The 18,250-nt window shown below is 42.8% G+C and overlaps 1 protein-coding gene and 1 long non-coding RNA gene across 4 annotated transcripts in view; both read right to left on the bottom strand.

The window, feature by feature from the left end:
* ACER2 (alkaline ceramidase 2) overlaps window positions 1–18,250 on the bottom strand; it is a 74,960-nt gene that overhangs the window by 12,587 nt on the left and 44,123 nt on the right. For all 3 annotated transcript variants that reach the window (XR_014821012.1, XR_014821011.1, XM_084984170.1), the window contains exon 5: window positions 1,187–1,243. Coding sequence is in view for 1 of the 3 variants with exons in the window: in XM_084984170.1 (XP_084840296.1) it covers window positions 1,210–1,243 (34 nt within the window). In the remaining 2 variants the exon portion in view is untranslated. The remainder of the gene's footprint in view (window positions 1–1,186; window positions 1,244–18,250) is intronic.
* LOC146407001 (uncharacterized) lies at window positions 9,282–16,673 on the bottom strand. The gene is made up of 2 exons (XR_014821049.1): window positions 12,626–16,673; window positions 9,282–12,310 (listed from the first exon to the last, which is right to left on the bottom strand). It is a non-coding gene; the product is annotated as an uncharacterized LOC146407001 (long non-coding RNA).

Raw genomic sequence — 18,250 nt, forward strand, 5'->3', positions numbered from 1 at the left:
AAACACAAAAACATGACTTAAAGAGAATGAAACAATGTTTTAATATTACTTAGCACAATTTTGTCTCTGACAGGATTATGAGCTACAAAGGGCAGGGAGATAGACTCTGCCAAAATTAGCCATCATCATTCTTGTGGCTATTGCCAAGTCTCTGGCAATGACTCTCAAGTGGTGTTTACCCTTCCTGGAAAATGGCCAGGCCTGGTAACGTGATTTGATCTGATGTGACCAATTGAATAACTGAAGGGAGATTGTTAGCAGAGCTTAATCCTTAAGAGATCTGGCAGGTTTCCCCTCACTCTCTTGGAAGAGGAAGAGAGGAAGGCCTCATGAGGAAAGCCAGGCCAGTCTGCTGGGGGATGGAGCATGTGCAGTAGAGATAGGCCATCCTAGAGGAGAACCCTCTAGGCCAACTACTCCTAATTGATCCCGGGGTTATGGACACACCCTGAGTCAACTTGGTCCAGACCAGAACTGGCCAGCTGAGTGCAGCCCAAATTTATGACCCAGAGCATTGTGAACTAAATACAAAGTTTTTGTTTGAAGCCACGAACTTTTGGTATGTTCATTACATAGGAAGAGCTAACTTATACACAAGTAAATTATATTTGTGTTTTATTTATCTTGACCTCCCAGCACAGTGCTTGGTATAATGTAGCACTCAAGAATAAATGATGAGTAGGTGAAGAAATGCACAAATCAGTGTGGTTGGGCAATGATTCACCTTTAAGTGCTACACTGTCCATTGTACCATGGAACAAAGTATCTTTCTTCCTTGAGCTATAAAAAAAGGACCATTTCAGAACACTACCTTTTTGACAGCAGCAATGTCTCTGTTAAATGACAGGAAACTGATTACCTCCTGCTCTGAAGTCTGAGGCATATGCCTCCAATTCTCTAAAGAACTGAAACAACTGAAACCATTAAGTAATTACTTTTTGAAAGTGCATTCTCTGGAAATCTTTAACCTATCTGTAGAGCAGCCCTGAAATGCAGACACCCTATATCACAGAAATGAGGCCCCCTGTGGTGTGTTCCCTTAAGCAGAATTACTGGCTATATCTACTTGGGGAATAATTGGGGGCTGTGAGAAACTGAGTGAGGTATCTGAGTGTGCTTGCATGCCCCCTCCAGACTCTGACAGTGACCAACCTGCTGTTCATAAAAGCGCTAATTCTATACAGACCTGGTAACAATTCAGGACTCCAGCTAACATCCAGGCAAGTGATGAGTGGGCATCAATCTATGAAGGAACCCAAAAACAATATTAAAAATGAAAAAAATCTTTGCATATATTTATACTACTCAATATTCATGAACTGTTAAAGTTGCCGTTAACAAGGATGAAATTCATAGACTCAAACTGTTCAATATGACAAAGCTTATGGTACTGTGTGATGATTCAGCTTCTTTTACCACCTGTCTGTAGTATTTGTGAAACCTTCATTTATAGGTTAGACTTTCACTTGGATGGAACCTATCATTTGTATGTTAACATTTCTTACCAAGATTGTTTTATCATTTGTCTATAACAAAGTAATACAGGTCTCTCAAAAATAGCATGAAGGAAAACATAGAAAAGATAACTCATCCAGATCTTCTTGGAAGAACTTAATGCATAGTTCAGGACTTCTTGAACCTGCTTAGGAAGGGTATGCAGAGGTCATGAGCATCGTCACATAGGTGCATAGGGGGCCATGGTTCCTAAGGTAGCTTCTAGTTACAGAAAACTAGAGGAACAGTTAGTAATGAGACACACATCTTATAAAGTTCATGTGCTTTGGGAACAGGTCAAGACTCAACTCTGATGTAAAACCTAGAAATTTCACTTGCAGGAATCTAGTCTACAAGTATACACAGAAGGATATTTAAGGATAGCCTTTGCAGCATTATTTGTAACACAAACTAGGGGTGGGAGGACTGTCCCTCCAGTAGGAGATGTGGTTAAATAAACATGTTACATTTATTCAATGGATTATTCTGTAGGCCTTAGAAGGAATAGCACATTTTTAGTTGGTGCTGCTATGGAACTAAGTACATTACTAAGTAAAAAGGAAAAGTGCAGGAAAATGTATGTTGGACTACCATCTGCATATATGCAGGAAAAAATTTTATCTAGATATGCAGACGCTCAACTGTGTTTACATGTGGAGAGTGGGACTAGACGATAAAGTATTTTCCTAGCTCTAGTCTAGGAATGACTCTTTTCCTCATTTTCCCTTTTGTTTACTGTTCAGAATTTTCTCTTGTGCATATGCTATTTTCATAACTGAAAATTACAATCCTACCCATCAGTTAACTGCAGTAAAGTGCAGAAACAGACATGACTCCACCCCACCCCCCTCCCCGTGTTCATGACCCTTTGCAGTATGACCTTGCAGCTCCTCCCACCAATAAGCAGGGTTTTTTCCACCATTCCTTGAATTTAGGCAGGACACGTGCCTCACTTTGTTCAGTAGATTACAGCAAAAGTGACCATAGAGTTCCATGTCTAAGTAGGCCTTGCCTGCATTCTTCCTCTTAGAATCCTATCAGTCTGCCATGTGATCAAGCCCCAGCTATCCTGCTGGAGGATGAAAGAGATCATGCAATGAGCTGTGCCCTAATCCCAACACTCTAACTGATAGCCAAACAATCTAGACTTGTGAGCTAAATAGATGCGATGGTTCTAAACCACTAACTTTGGGAATGGTTTGTAACATAACAAAAGCTAACCATATTCCAAGCACATGACCTTTGGAAGAATGTTTCCTCTGTTGTAAAATGGGGATAATAACTACACCAATTACGTAAGGTTTTTGCCAAAGTTTAAGTGAGATAACGTTTAGAATTTCTCCTTCCCAGTGCCCAGTAGTATATGAATCTTGAAGGATGGAACAGAGGGAAGTGATCCCCCACACCTGTTTGGAAAGATGATGCTGTTACCTAGCGGCACAAGCCTTGGGCTAGAAGAGCCAAAATCAAGACTGTGTGTGTGTGTTTGTGCATACACGCACACGCATGCACACATGTACAGACTTGAAACACTGAGGAAGGTCTTCCTGGTCAGCTCTTCTAGAAAGAGCTCTCTTGGCCCAGTGACAGGACAAGCAAGTCTATGCCCTTGGACCACTTTCTGACAGATTCAGAAATGGAGAGAAAGCCCAGGAACCTTGCCAAGCAGGGCCATGCTGGAGGTCAACAAATGGCAGGGAAAGGGTTACAAAACTCAAACAGAAGTCCTTACTTCAGCAGAATTGGTTATCACAGCTCATAGCCCCTTGCCCTTTTCATTATATTAGGTGCCTATACTGTAGACGCACAAGAGACTCTCCCCTTTGGGGAACAGTCTTCAGGGACAATATATGATAATAAAGTCGTATTACTCCCCTAAGACTGCCAACCTCAGGAGATTTCATGTAGTGGCTGCAGATAGTACAGCCTGCAGGCCTCAGGCCCTTGCGAGTGGGGGGCTCTGAGCTGCCCTGCTCCCTCAGGTGATTCCAGAGGAAAATCTCCCTCTGAGAGGAGTCCTGGGGAGCAGCTCCATGAGGGTCTTAGAGCAACAGAACTGGTTAAGCAATATAGGAAAGCAAGCCTGCCTGGGCCTGCACAGTCTTTTGCCAGAGTGAGGCCTGAAGGAGAGCAGGGAGAGACTGGTACAGCCCTTCCACAGAGAGAAGACCTCATCATTCAGCCCTGCAGGGCACTCACAGAACCCTGGAAATGAGAGGACAGCCACCAGCTTGCCCATCAGAGGGGATGGGTGGGGGCCACCCAACTGTCCTTCAGATTCTGTACTGGGAATTCCACCCTACGAGAAAGGCCAAGAGAAAAGGCAAGAAGCATGGGGGTTGGCATCCTAAGCAAGAGGAAGAGTACGCAGAGAGGCACAGCATGAGGGAGGTTAATGTACCTGAGGGCAGCTGGAGCTGACCAGCCTGTGAGCGATGGCACTGTCAGGCAATAACACACGTGGTGGTGAGGGAGGCCAAGTTGGCCTAGAGAATGTGAATTTCATTTTAAGACCACATGATCTTTTTCCTTTCAAGTGGGAAGGTGGAATTAAGCACAGAGCCTGGCAGGTTATTCTTAGATGGATGAATTAAAGGAGAAATGAATCTGGGTCCTACTGAGCCTTCAATTTCAGCAGTCTGTTAACCTGGGGGAATTCTTGCTCAATTTTTATAATAAAAGCAGTTACCATCTACTGAGTGCTTATAAACAAGTGCTATCTCACTGGCTCTGATGTGTGGCCCAGGTCGTAATTATCAGGGAGGTTTTTCAAATGCTAATGGATGGTTCCCACCACCAGAAATTCTGATTGAACAAATCTGGGTGCTGCTCAGTACTGGGAGTTTTGAAATTTTCCAGCAATACCAATGTGCAGCCAGTTTTGAAACCCATGGTCCTCTCACATTGAATCATCATAGCATCCTCATGAGGTAGACTCATTATCTCCACTGTGCAAAGTTGTTGTGCAAATAACCCTATTGGAACATGGCGTGAAAGAAAGGGAGACTTGAATTCATGAGTCAAGGAGCCGATCAACTATCAGCCTAGCTCAAAGTCTCTCATTGGTTGAGCACAGATGAAGGGTGGGGTTGCTCTGTCTTCCCAGAGGGAGAGGCACAAGGGCAGGGGGATGCCCCCTACTTTCCTGAACTAAGAACAGTGAGAGCAAAAAAGGGATAAAGAGGAAGATGGTAGGGATTCAGCTAAGGAAGGAGAGCAGTGTGGATGCTGACAAACTCTTCCCATCCTCCTACTATAAGCAGCTGGCTGCTCTTTTAATAATTCTTGGTCTTCTCCAGAAAGACTAAACACAATCTACATAGATGCTTCTGTTAGCAGCTGCAGTAGTTGGTTTCAAAGATGGGGGAACATTTTGTGATATTTTTTCCCCTTAAATTTGAGTTACTGTGATTAAGAATGCATCGTGTATAGTAATACAGTAGCTGGGTCAAGCAGTAGCTGGGTGTCTAAGATGGGGACAGCATTGGCATACTTCATTACCTCAATGCATGTGGTCCCCAAAAAGTGAGTGTTGAAGGTAGGGAAGCCTCTTCAGTTCCAGAGTTGCCTATGATCAAACTTTACCCAATTTCTTACAAATGCCTGCTGCATTCATTAGGCCTCCTCCTTGGTTTTAAGTAACAGAACCCAGCTTGATGTGGAGTCAGCAAGAACTTATCAAAATGTCACAGGAGTATCTCACCTCACATTGACCTGGAAGGGAATAACAGGGGTGGCAGTTTGCCAGGGAGAATCACCACCTCCTCTTCCAGATTCACCTTGAGAACTTGAAAAACGTCAATTGCCTGACTGACCGCTGAAGTCAGAATCCCTAGAGGCATGGACAAAGCATCCCTATTTTCTTTTAAAAGCCTCCTCATACGTTCTTCATGTGGAGCCAGCTTGGGAACTATTGGTCTAGAATAAAAATAAAAGCTGATGTGTATTGAGGACTTTCTAAGCCTAATTATAGGTAGCAATTCATTTAAATCCCAATACTTAATGAGGTGGGTACCATTTTATCCATTTCACAGATGCAAAAGCTGAAGTACATGGAGGCTTCAATAGTCCAAGAAATCTTAGAACATGACATGGGTCCAGGAGAACAGCTGGGAAAGCATTTGAGGGGTGGCAGGAAAAGGAGCACAGGGGCCAGTGGGAGGTAATGTTTTGTAGCATAAAACCAGGTGACAGTCTCTGAGGATGCCCGTTATATATCGGGATGACCTCATCACACAGCTCCCACATGAGTGCCTATGTGGCAACCATGTGGCAACTGAGAACAGAAAGTGAAGGAGTGGTATTTGTGTGTGTATGGTTGTTTTTTGGTTGTTTGTGGGGGTTTTGTTTTTTTGTTGTTGTTTGTTTTAAGCTGCGCCCATGGCATCGTGAAAGTTGCCAGGCCAGGGGTGAAACCAGAGCCACAGCAGTGACAACCCCAAATCCTTAACCACTAGGCAACTGGGGAACTTCAGTGATGCTCTTTTTAACCAAAGCTGCAATAGAAGAATTTTGGTCGTTAGAACATCTATCACCAAGACCAGATTTGGGCTCAGAAGGCAAAACTGATGGCCTTTCCTATAGAGAGTGATCCTTGGAAATTTAAGGACAGCAAGGGCTGAAAAACTTTATTACAGTCCATATACAGAGAGCAATTCTGAGCTCTTCTCATGACTTTCAAACGTCCACCAGCTCCTATCCACTGAACAGGTTTAGAAATGATAACAAAGCCACTACCAGTGATAATTCCTAGAACCTAGATACAGCTTCGAAATACAATGTTTCACTAAAATAAGAAAAGCTTCTGGAGTAATGGCTGAGTCTTGGTCTGGGTAGGAAATGTTTAAGACGACTCTAGAACATACTGTTCTAATGGATAACAAGGAAATTACCAACTTATAGAGTCATGTCAGAAAAAAATGAACCCACTTGAGACTCAGTGGCCAAAGTTGGATCAAAATTGAATATAAGTAATATTTGTAATGGCTTCGAGATACATCAAATATGTTAAAATCCATGAGTTCTTAATTACAGATAGCTAATTTTAAAGCAGTAAATAAAAGAATCACAATATGATCTTTATCACTGGGTAATCAATGAGGGGAATTTTATCTTTATACAAGTATTCAAACTATTAAAAAGGTATAATAGGATATGACCATTTTGCAGACAAACCCCATTGAATCACTAGGTGTGGGCACTTAAGCATCATTGACTTCTTACATCATAAAAAGATGACCAGACGAGTTTATCTGCCTCCTATAGATTTACCAAAGGAATCACGCCCGAGTCTTAAGCCAATCTCTAGATCCAGCTACCAATTTGAAGGAACTTGGTGAACTATTCATAAATATGCAATCAGCAAATCCAGACTGTGGAAAACTATGTGGGTCAAACGGACCAGATTCTTCCACAGATAAAAGAAAACAGATGGCAGGGAAACATCCAGATTAAAGGATATAAGACTGAAAGACTTAAAAGGCCTATCCCAGCCTTTTAAATGTCCCAAACTGTAATGGATGCACATTTGGATGAAAACTGTTTAGAAACGTGGGATATTAATTACCTGTAGGAAAAAGGACAGGAACTGTGGCTGGAATAGGGGACTGATCTAAGTGGGCTTCTGTGGTGGCTGTAATGGTTTAGTTACTGACCTAAAAGTGTTTGCCCGGGACAATTCATTGTCACATATTTATTTTGCTATCTGTATGCATCTTATTCAATTTTTTCAAATTAAAAGAGTAGTACTGGTGAGTTCTAGACTCAGAAGGAGAGCACCTGCACCCTCAGTGAAGACAGACAGCACTGGTATTTGGGGATGTGAGAGTAGTGACCCATAAGTTCATGGTTGACCAAAGTCTTGAAATCTCCGAGATGAGGCTCTTAGGTAACCATAAAAAACATTAAAGTAATAAAGTTATTTCCATTTCAGTGTCTCAGGAATTATTCTAGCCTTTTGAATTAATTTCCCCTCCACCACTGTCACCTCTCCCTACACCTCTTCATTTTATTTCCATAAATATGTATCGCAAACTTCTTACATGAAAAGCACCTGTGCTAAGCACTGTAAGACACAATGCAGAAGACAAACTCACTGCCCCTTTTGAACCTTGTATTCTAGTGAAAAAAAGTAGACTGATAAATCCAGCAGTGACAAATGTTGTTGGGTCCCAATAAGGAAATAAGCAATGCATTATTTTAGAAACAGAGTGTGGAGTGCTGCTACAGCTCATGGGTGAGGAAAGAGCACAGAAGAAATGTGTATTCTGGGGTTCAGAAATAAGTAGGATTCAGTTACGGGTAGAGCAGGTGAAAGAACATTCTCTCATCTCCATCTGCATTGCCACTACTGTCATCCAAGCCCACACTCTCTTGCCTGGACTTCAGTGCTCTCTTGATATACCTCCAGGCTCACTCTCTTGTCTAGTCTACTCTAAGGAGCCTACACAGCAGCAGTTTGTGATCTTAAAACTTCCAGAAGGTGGACATTAAAGGGCCCTGAAGTGAGGAAGAGATTGACAGGGTCTTTTTTTTTTTTTTTAAGATTTTTATTTCTTCCATTATAGTTGACTTGCAGTGTTCTGGCAATTTCTACTGTACAGAAAAGTGACCCAGTCATTCATACATTTTTTTTCTCACATTATCTTCCATCGTGTTCCGTCATAAGTGACTAGATAGAGTTCCCTGTGCTATACAGCAAGATCTCATTGCTTATCTACTCCAAATGCAATAGTTTGCATCTATGGTTGACAGATTTCAAAAGCTGAATGAATATCATTACAGCTACTGTGAGAGGCAAGTGGCATAAGATGGGAATGGAAACATGATAGGATCTGATTGTTCAGGGTCCCAGAGGCCACAGTAAGGAACAATGGGATGCCTTCTTAGGTTCACAGCAGGGGAGGGACATGATATATAAGTTTTTTGGTTTAAGGAAATTTTTTTTTCCTTTTCTCATTACTTTTCCATTTTTTTATTACTCAAATGAATTTATCACATCTGTAGTTGTATAATGATCATAACAATCCAATTTCACAGGATTTCCATCCCATAACCCAAGCACATACCCCCACCCCCCAAACTGTCTCCTCCAGAGACCATAAGTTTTTCAATGTCTGTGAGTCAGCATCTCTTCTGCAAAGAAGTTCAGTCTGTCCTTTTTTCAGATTCCACATGTCAATGAAAACATTTGATGTTGGTGTCTCATTGTGTGGCTGACTTCACTTAGCATGATAATTTCTAGGTCCATTCATGTTGCTAAAAATGCTGGTATTTCGTTCCTTTTAATGGCTGAGTAATATTCCACTGTGTATATGTACCACTTCTTCTGGATCCACTCCTCTGTCGATGGACATTTAGGTTGTTTCCATGTCTTGGCTATTGTGAATAGTGCTGCAATGAACATGGGAGTACATGTGTCTTTGCGATTCATGGTTTTCTCTGGATAGATGCCCAGGAGTGGGATTGCTGGATCAAATGGTAGTTCTATGTTTAGTTTTCTGAGGAATCTCCATACTGCTTTCCACATGGGTTGCACCAATTTACAAACCCACCAACAGTGTACTAGGGTTCCTTTTTCTCTATACCCTCTCCAGCCCTTATTGTTTGTAGCCTTTTTGATGAAGGCCATTCTGGCTGGTGTAAGGTGGTACCTCATAGTGGTTTTGATTTGCATCTCTCTAATAATGAGTGACGTTGAACATCTTTTCATGTGTTTTTTGGCCATCTGTATGTTGTCTTTGGAGAATTGTCTGTTTAGATCTTCTGCCCATTTTTTGATAGGCTTGTTTGTTTTTTTGGTATGGAGCTGAAGAAGTTGTTTATAAATTTGGGAGATTAATCCCTTGTCAGTCGATTCACTTGCAAAGATTTTCTCCCATTCTGCGGGTTGTCTTTTTGTGTTGTTTAGGGTTTCCTTTGCAGTGCAGAAACTTTGAAGTTTGATTAGATCCCATTTGTTTTTTTCTTTTTATTGTCAATACTCTGATAGGTGGATCTGAGAAGATGTTGCTGTCATTTATGTCAGAGAGTGTTTGGCCTATGTTTTCCTCTAGGAGTTTGATAGTGTCTGGTTTTCTATCTAGGTCTTGAATCCATTTGGAGTTTATTTTTGTGTATGGTGTTAGGGAGTGTTCTAATCTCATTCTTTTCCATGTGGCTGTCCAGTTTTCCCAGCACAACTTATTGAACAAGCTGTCCTTTCTCCATTGTATATTCTTGCCTCCTTTGTCATAGATTAGTTGGCTGATAAGTTTTAAGATCACAAACTGCTGCTGTGTAGGCTCCTTAGAGAGTAGACTAGACAAGAGGGTGAGCCTGGAGGTACATATAGAGAGCATTGAAGTCCAGGCAAGAGAGTGTAGGCTTGGGTGACAGTAGTGGCAATGCAGATGGAGATGGGAGATGGGGCCAAGAGCTGTTAGGACAGTAGAATACACAAGCCCTGCTACTGGACTGATGTGTGGGAGGGGGTGCAGGAGGGAAATACTGTGTGTCCAAGGAGAAAAGCATTGAAAAGAAGAGTCTGTAGCTTGGTACAGCCATCAATATACAGATGACATTTAACTTATGGGACCAGATGGGATCATCAAGAAAGAATATAAAAATGAAAACAGAGGGTCTAGGAATATGCCATCATCTAGAACTGGGGTTGGCAAACTTGTCTATAAAGGGCCACATGGTAATAGTTCTGGCTTTCAGGGCCGTGTCATTTCTGTCACAACAACCTCACTCTGCCACTGTAGCATGAAAGCCACCATACATCATACAGAAATAAATGAGCATGGCTGTCTTCCAATGATGCTTGAAATTTGAATTTTGTATAATTTTCAAATATCATGAAATATTCTCCTTTTAGTTTCTTTTCAGCCCATGTAAAAGTGTCAACCTCTTTTTCATTGCTCAAGATTACTGCAATAATAGGCAGCAGGACAACTGGGGCCACAGGCCATGGGTTGCCAACACCTGGTTTATATCAGAGAAAGGAGAAAGAGCCACAGGTGAGATCAGAGGAATGGCCTTTGTGGAAGCCTGAAAAGACCCATCCCAACCCTCTCCAAAAAGGGGAGACCCAACCACAATTAAGGTCACTAGTGGGTGCAGAAAATTTTACTTGGTGGCTTGAGAAAGGTTAGTATCCTTGGACCCTTCCAGGACTAAGGGGGATTAGAGACCTCAAACCCCTTGTTCTTTTAATTTCTGTCTTATATTGGAGAATAGCTGTTACAATGTTACATTAGTTTCAAATATACAGCAAAGTGATTCAGTTACACCTATAAATATGGCCATTCTTCTTCAGACTCTTTTCCCACATAAGCCCATTTGTTCTGATTCTACTGGAATTTGGAATTTTGAGCCAAAGGTAATTTTCATGACCATGGAAATCATCCTCATATCCTTAATTCTTCTCTACCCCAGTTGATGGAAAAAGGACAAAGGAAATAGCATATGTAAAATATAGCAAATATAGGGCTTTTTTTTTTTCCCCCAGTATGGGGACAGGAGAATCCTAAAAAGAGCCACGGAGTATTGATAAGGATAATAATGCTATTTAGGCTGTGGTAAGCAGAATTCTAAGGTAGCACCTGTTATGGTTTACATTTCCCCCCCGCCCCAAAAATTGAATGTTGAAGTCCCAACCCCCAGTACTTCAGAATGTGACCTGATTTGGAAACATGGTCATTGCTGATGTAATTAAGATGAGGTCATGCTGTAGCAGGTTGGGCCTAACCCAATATGACTGGTGTCCTTATAAGGGGGATGTGGTAGGGGGGAATCTGGACATAGACACACAGAAGGAACAGCCATGTGAAGAAGGCAAAAACTGGAGGACACTGCTACATGCCAAGGGATGCCAAAGATTGCCAGAAAACTACCAGAAGTTAGGGGAGAGGCATGGAAAAGATTCTTGCTCACAGCCCTTAAAGGGAACCAACCCTCCTGACACCTTGATCTTGGACTTGTAACCTTCAAAGCTGCAAGAGAGTGGAGTTTATTGTTCAAACCACCTAGTCCATGGTACTTCTTAGGGCAGCCCTGGAAATGCAATACAGTCCCCCTGATGTCTACAATCTGAGTAATTCCCTCTTCTTGAGTTTAAGTAGAACTTACGAATATGAAGAATATCACTCTGCTCACGTTATATTACATGGCAGAAGGGATTTTGCAATGTACTTAAGGTCTCTAATCAGTTGACTTTGAGTTTATCAAAATGGAGATTTTCTTGGAGGGCCTGATTGTAATCAAGTGAGACTTTAAAAGGAATTGAGCCCTTTTCTAAGATACTAGAAGCCTGAGAGTGAGTGCCATTGGGAAAGGGTGGAGTAGCAAGGGGCTGAGGGCGGCCTCTTGGAACTAAGAGTGTCCTTGGCAAACAGCCAGCAAGAAAGCAGGATCTTCAGTCCTTCATTCACAAGAGACTGATCTACCAACAACCTAAATAAGCCTATAAGGGAACACAGACTCCATAAGAAAAACTACCTGACTGACACCTCGATCGCAGTCTTAGGAGATCCTAAGCAGAGCAGCCAGCTATGCCATGCCTGAACTTCTGACCTATAGATTTGGGAGTCAATAGATGGTATTTTAAACTGCTAATCTTATGGTATGTTATTACGCTGCAATAGAAAAGTAACACGTGTGCCAATCTCTAAGCTATGAGAATAATAAAGTATTTTGAAACAACCTAAATGGAATAGTGTATGTGGGGTTTTCTTTTTTATTAAATGTTAATCATAAATAGGAAAAATTATGAGCAAAGCACTTTAGATTTCCAGATTGCAATAGGGAAAAGCAAGTTTTCAAGTTAAAAATAACTCTAGGAGTTCCCGTCGTGGTGCAGTGGCTAACGAATCCGACTAGGAACCATGAGGTTGCGGGTTCGGTCCCTGCCCTTGCTCAGTGGGTTAACGATCCGGCGTTGCCGTGAGCTGTGGTGTAGGTTGCAGACGCGGCTCGGATCCCGCGTTGCTGTGGCTCTGGCGTAGGCCGGTGGCTACAGCTCTGATTCAGCCCCTAGCCTGGGAACCTCCATATGCCGCGAGAGCGGCCCAAGAAATAGCAACAACAGCAACAACAACAACAAAAGACAAAAAGACAAAAGACAAAAAAAAAACAAAAAAAAAACAAAAACTCTAATTGCCATCAATTGGTAAGGAACACTCAGAAGAAAAAGAGGCCTTCCTTATCAAAGGAAGCATAACGAACACACCCCCTCACCTTTCAGGCTCCAAATACACATGTGGCTTAGTAGAGACTGTTGACCAGAAGAAAGGAATCTTCTGTTTCCCACTGTTCCCCTCCCAGAAGCAATTAGTGACAGGGAACAAAGAAAGCCACAGGCCTTCTTATTCTAAGGCTGGGGAGACGGGAGCCAGGTGGGGAAGGGAGGAGCCCTAGGAGAGTGTATCTGGGGGGAATTTGAAAAAAAACCAGGTTGTCCAATGATAGTAGGTAAGATTAACATTCTCACAGTGGATTTCTAGACCCAGATACTAAGTAGTCTTCCCGTCCTTCACTGTCCATTTAAATGCTTGAGAGAACTCGGAGGTTAGAAACCAAAGTAGCATTTATTGAGCACCTAGAATGCATTCAGTACTTTGCTAAATATTTTTACACTGTAATTTCAGTTAACCCTTGTGACCAACTGTAGTAAATAGGGTTCTTCAGGAAAAGAGAACCAATACGGTGTGTGTGTATGCTGTAATGAATTTGCTCATGCAACTATGGAAGATGGCAGGTCCAAAATCTGCAGGGTGGACTGGCAGCCCAGAGACTCAGGAAAGCTGAAGTTCTACTTCAATACCAAAGGCCATCTGCTCTAGAACCAGGAAGAGCCACGTTCTAAGGCAAAAATTAGTCCTGAACCAGGGGCTATTAGACAGGTCACCAATATCCAAACATCCCGTGAGGTCTCTGGGTACCTCACTCATTCCCTCAATCAAATTTATGGAGCACTTATGTGCCAGGAACTCTTCTAAGCTATGGGAATACAGCTGTGAGCTAGAAATAGACTTTTTCCTGATAGAGCTGACGTGGAATGGGTGACGCACAGTATAAGTAATGGTGCCACATCTGAATGATGGATGCAGGTCAGCCATGTAAGACAATAATAACTATAGCTGCCTCACTTGGAGTTTCTTGACTCCAACCTTCTTCCATACCAAGTGCTGAGCTAAGTCTGCTTGCTATAGACTAATGAGTTTCTCACCTTCCATATGTGCACACATATTCAGAGACGTAAAGCAAGTTGCTCAAAGTCACCCCACTGCTGGTTCAGGGATGTGCCAGCATTCGAACCTTGATCTCACTGATTCCATTTGGCAGGGGAAAAGTATACATGTTCAGGAGATGTGAGTTCCAAATCAATTCTGTTGTCAAGTAGCTGGGTGGGCTTGGGGCTCATTATGAAATCTCCCAAGCTCATTTCTTCCTCATTTCTCAAAGATGTGATTCCAGGGAATATTTAAGATACCTTCCAGTTCAAATACTCAGTGACTCTAAAATGCTAGGAAGAACCTTGAATTCTGCAGATAGAAGAAAGGAACAAGACAGAGGCTCTTCCCCACTGATAAAGACAGTTGGATAACAGTGTGCTATGCCCCAAGCTAGAGAAAGAGCAGTGCTGTGAAAACACAGAGGAATGGCACAAAAATCAAACTTGGGGGTGGGAATGGGAAAGGGAGTGATCAGGGAAAACTTCCCGGAGGAGGTGAAAAGGGTTCTGAAGGACAAGTAGAAATAAAGGTGTTAAAAATGTGGAGAAGGAAAAGAGATGCTGGGTAAAAAGAACACAGGTATCAGAGTATAGAGAGAGGGTCTTCAGGGTGAGTGGTGTGTGCTTTGGAAGAAGGAGAGAAAGGAGCATAGAGAGAAGCCCTGTGCTGGAGTTCATGAACCTGCTCATGAGTGTTAGGTTGACTTGAATTTGAGTGCTCACTAAACCATGTTGCAAGTGATAGGGTAGCCAAAACTGTCTTTCAACATCTACATCAGCAAGGTCACTTGTCACCAGCTTGAGATGTTAGCTGCTTGTTGATCTCAAGTTCATGTGCCCAACACACAGAACAAAACAGTCATCAGAGTTAGGAGCAGAGAAAAGTTAATAATGGCAGGGACCAAGCAAGAATAGGCAGCTCATGCTCAAGAAACACAAACTCTCCAGGAGTTCTCTGGGGAGACTTTTTAAAGGCAACATTCAGGGTGACAGCTGTTGTGTATGTGACCTTCTGCTGATTGGTTGGTGGTGAGGTGGCTGGGTGATGTTCCAGGCCTCTCGATCATTGACCTTCTTGTTCCAACCAACTAAGGTCTCAGCATGTAGTGACCATCTTCCACGTGGGCAGGGGCCTTGGTCCCTATAGAACACATGGGTCAGATTGTTATGAGTGTTTTTGAGAAGGAGCTTGGACTATTTTATTTTTATACTATTATTTCTTTGATGCCAGAAAGGTGTTACCAGAATCCAGGTTCTTGTTCACACAGCCAAAGAATGAACTCTGTGAAGACACAGGCAGCAAGCAAGCAAAGTCTTTATGACAGGAAAACAAACAGCTCCCAGGGCTTCTGGGAGGGGGGAGAAGAGCCCCTCCTCTATTGTCCTATGGGGGTTTTTATCCCTTAAAGATGGGGTACCCCAAGTACATCCAGAAAGATGTGGTTTTCTCCCATTGGCCTTGCCCAGTTAGCTATATTAATCCGTGTCCAATAGGAGTTTTAGGGGTGGAAATGTCCCTCAAGTTTTGTGGTTTGTCCTTCTCTTCCCTTATTTTGAGTCCCCATTCTTCTCATTCCTTTTCTATCAGTTGAGTGGGTTAGATATTAATGTCCATGTGGGCATAGATATACTCCCTATAGTAAACAAGGCCTGTGGAGATATTACTCTCTAGAGCCCTTAAACTACAAATGTTAATCAATAGCTATATCAAAGAATGCATTGAAGCCCATGATCCTTCACTGACTCCCTGAGTTATTATTCTGCCTCATCTTGACTGCTCTTCCTTTGTTTCTGCATTCCCTCACCTCCCTATCTAGTGATAGTTTGAATTTGCCCTTTGCAACTTGGGGAGGGTCTAGGAGGCTGAAACCTTTTTCTTACAAGCCAGAAATGGGAGACACAGGACGGCTTTTGTATCAGGGAGGACACCACAGCCCCTGCTTACTTTCACATCAAGGAGTGCCGTGAATGTATTCACCCTGGGCTTTATACCCAGCTGTTGGTCTTTTACAAAGCAATTCCACCTGTCCAGACTCGTAAAGTTCAGTGGCGGGGCCAGTACCCTGCAAGTTCAAGTTAGAGCTCCAGCCTCTGTTCCACCGCCAGCTTATTGAATCCAGTGGTCGTGTTACTAAAATTCTAGTTTGGCTGCTTGCTGCTTGAGAGACAAGGGTTGTTGGAAAGTTTGCCAGGATCCTGGGGAGAAGGCAGACACGAGGCCAGGAACAAACTGAAGATTCTGCTTAACCATGAAAGTTTTAAAAGGGAGAGCTAATCATAGTTAATCATTTGGGGAGGAGGGTCAGAGTCTTCGAATCTCCCACAGTGTGCAGATTTCCTTCTGATTGGTCGTTAGTGAGGAAGCAGGGCAATGTTCCAAGACTCTTGGGCTCAGCCTGAAGTTGCCATCCTCCACCTGTGTGAGGGGACCTTAGTTCCTGAAAAGATAGGTTAGGTCCAGGAAGAACCAAGATTCTGCTTTATCGCTGCACTATTGTTTCTTGACTGTTCCTCTGTTGTTTCTGGATTCCCTCCCTTCTGTTAATCGAACAACAGAACCAAAGCAGAATAAAGGCCTTGGAAATTATGCAGGAGCCTAAGGGTCCGGTAATTTAGCCATCGTAAAGGTTAAAGTTTAAAATAACACAAGGCTGTGAATTTCCCTCTGAGCACTGCTTTTGTGGCATCCCATAGAATTTTGAGTGGTTCTGTCTTCATTATCATTTGTCTCAAGGTATTTTTAAATTTCCTTCTTGATTTCCTATTGACCCACTGGTTTTTAGTGGCCTGTTTCTTAGTCTCCATGTAGTAAGTTTTTTCTCACTTCTTTTCCTGTGGTTGATTTCTAGTTTCATGCCAATGTATTGGGGAAATAAAAAAAAAATTTTAAATAACACAAGGCTCTAGGGCTAAAGAGCTGCTAATGGTTGGCTGATAATCCTGGGGAAAATGAAGAGCAAGAGTGTTTCTACCAGGATGACTTTGAAAGGAATTTGCTACCCTGGACCCCAGGTTTAAGAGATTGATTATAAGTGGAATCTAAACCTCTCTAGTCAAAATTCTTAACTGTCCTTCCTAAGTAGGTTTCAGAACCTACTTCTGGTTCTCAGAATGGCAGATCATGTAGTGCTTATCAGAGTTTCCTGCAAGGCTTTTTAATGGTCTACATAGCCTAATGCTGAGATTCTGAGCCACACACCCCCCAACTTCCCAAGGTCTTTCCCCCTCCACATACTCATATGTTTTTATCCTTAAAGGAAACTGTTGATACTAAAACTTGTCAGTTTCACCAGTGCACATAGGCCAACACTTATGACTTAAAACTAGCCAGAACCCAGACTGGGACTTGAACGCATGTACCCGGACTCAAACCCAGCCAAAAGCCAGATTGGGGCTTGAACCCACAGTTTTTAAATTAGAATCACTCACCTTGTGTCTGGACTAATGAGGTTCAGGATCTTTGTGTCTCAGTGCAGAAGGAGTTTGGTGACACAAAGTGATAGGCAAGAAATAGATTCATTAGGATAAGCCCCATGCCAGATGCATGGGCAGGCAAGGAAGCCCTACCCTGAGGATTAGGTGGGCTACGTCTTTAGAATCCAAGGGGAGTGGGGGTGGAAAAAGGCCACCACCTCCTCTTTCTTTGAGGAGTAACTCCTCCTCTGTATCTTATTCAAATCAGTAGAGGGGTGGTCCTTAAACTCTTGTCCTTGGTCCCAAGGGTAATAACCTGAGGAATATCTCATACATTTATTTATGGTAAACTGCTTCATTCTGATGGCTTTCTTGAGCAATTATTAACTTACAGTCATCTCCCAAAATTCCCTAGGTTTCCCCCTCTATCTATGGCCTCCTATTGGGACTTCTACAACTACCTGTGTAATTATCCTACCCCATCTCTGTCAATGGCACTAAACTGATTGAGGTAAAGTAAAAAAGAATAGTTTTATTAGGTTTGCCGAGGAAGGTATGCTCAAGGCCAAGTTGATAAAGCAAGAGAGATTTATTAAGACATCCAAGGTGAAGGGCTGAGCTCAAGACGGCACCAGTGCCAACCATGAGGAGATGGTAGGCTTATATAAAGGATCTTCGGCAGGAGTTTATGGCAGGAGCAATAAAGAATGAGGAGGGGAAGATCGGGGGAGGGGGGTCAATTCCCTTTGACAGAGGGCAGCTGATCCTTGTAGGTGGTTAATTTTTGCAGGCCATTCCTTCTTGGTGCCCAACTTGAGCATCCACATTCCTGGAAAGTGTGTAAATCATGGCTGGGCCATACCCATGTCCTCAGCAGGTCTCCAAGACAAATAGCCTCGTTCGGGAGCCGGGAGGTTTGGGTGGTCTGTCACCACCCTCTTGGGAAGCTATCATTATTGCTTTGCCAGACAAAGTAGGCCACAGTGGGCTGATGCCTTCAAAAAACCGAGTGTCCCAGGGTGAGGGAGGTGAGGCATCTTACAGCAATGGTTCAATGGCAGGGTTGCTGATAAGGATCAGGGTGTGTGCAGGGCCTCCTTCAACCTGGAGATCATCTGGTGTCAGGTG

Source organism: Sus scrofa, chromosome 1 (assembly GCF_054392235.1).
Source record: "Sus scrofa isolate SSC_HxYL_T2T_F1_AM1 chromosome 1, Sscrofa_HxYL_maternal_Yorkshire_Landrace_v2.0, whole genome shotgun sequence".
Classification (NCBI taxonomy): Eukaryota; Metazoa; Chordata; class Mammalia; order Artiodactyla; family Suidae; genus Sus; species Sus scrofa.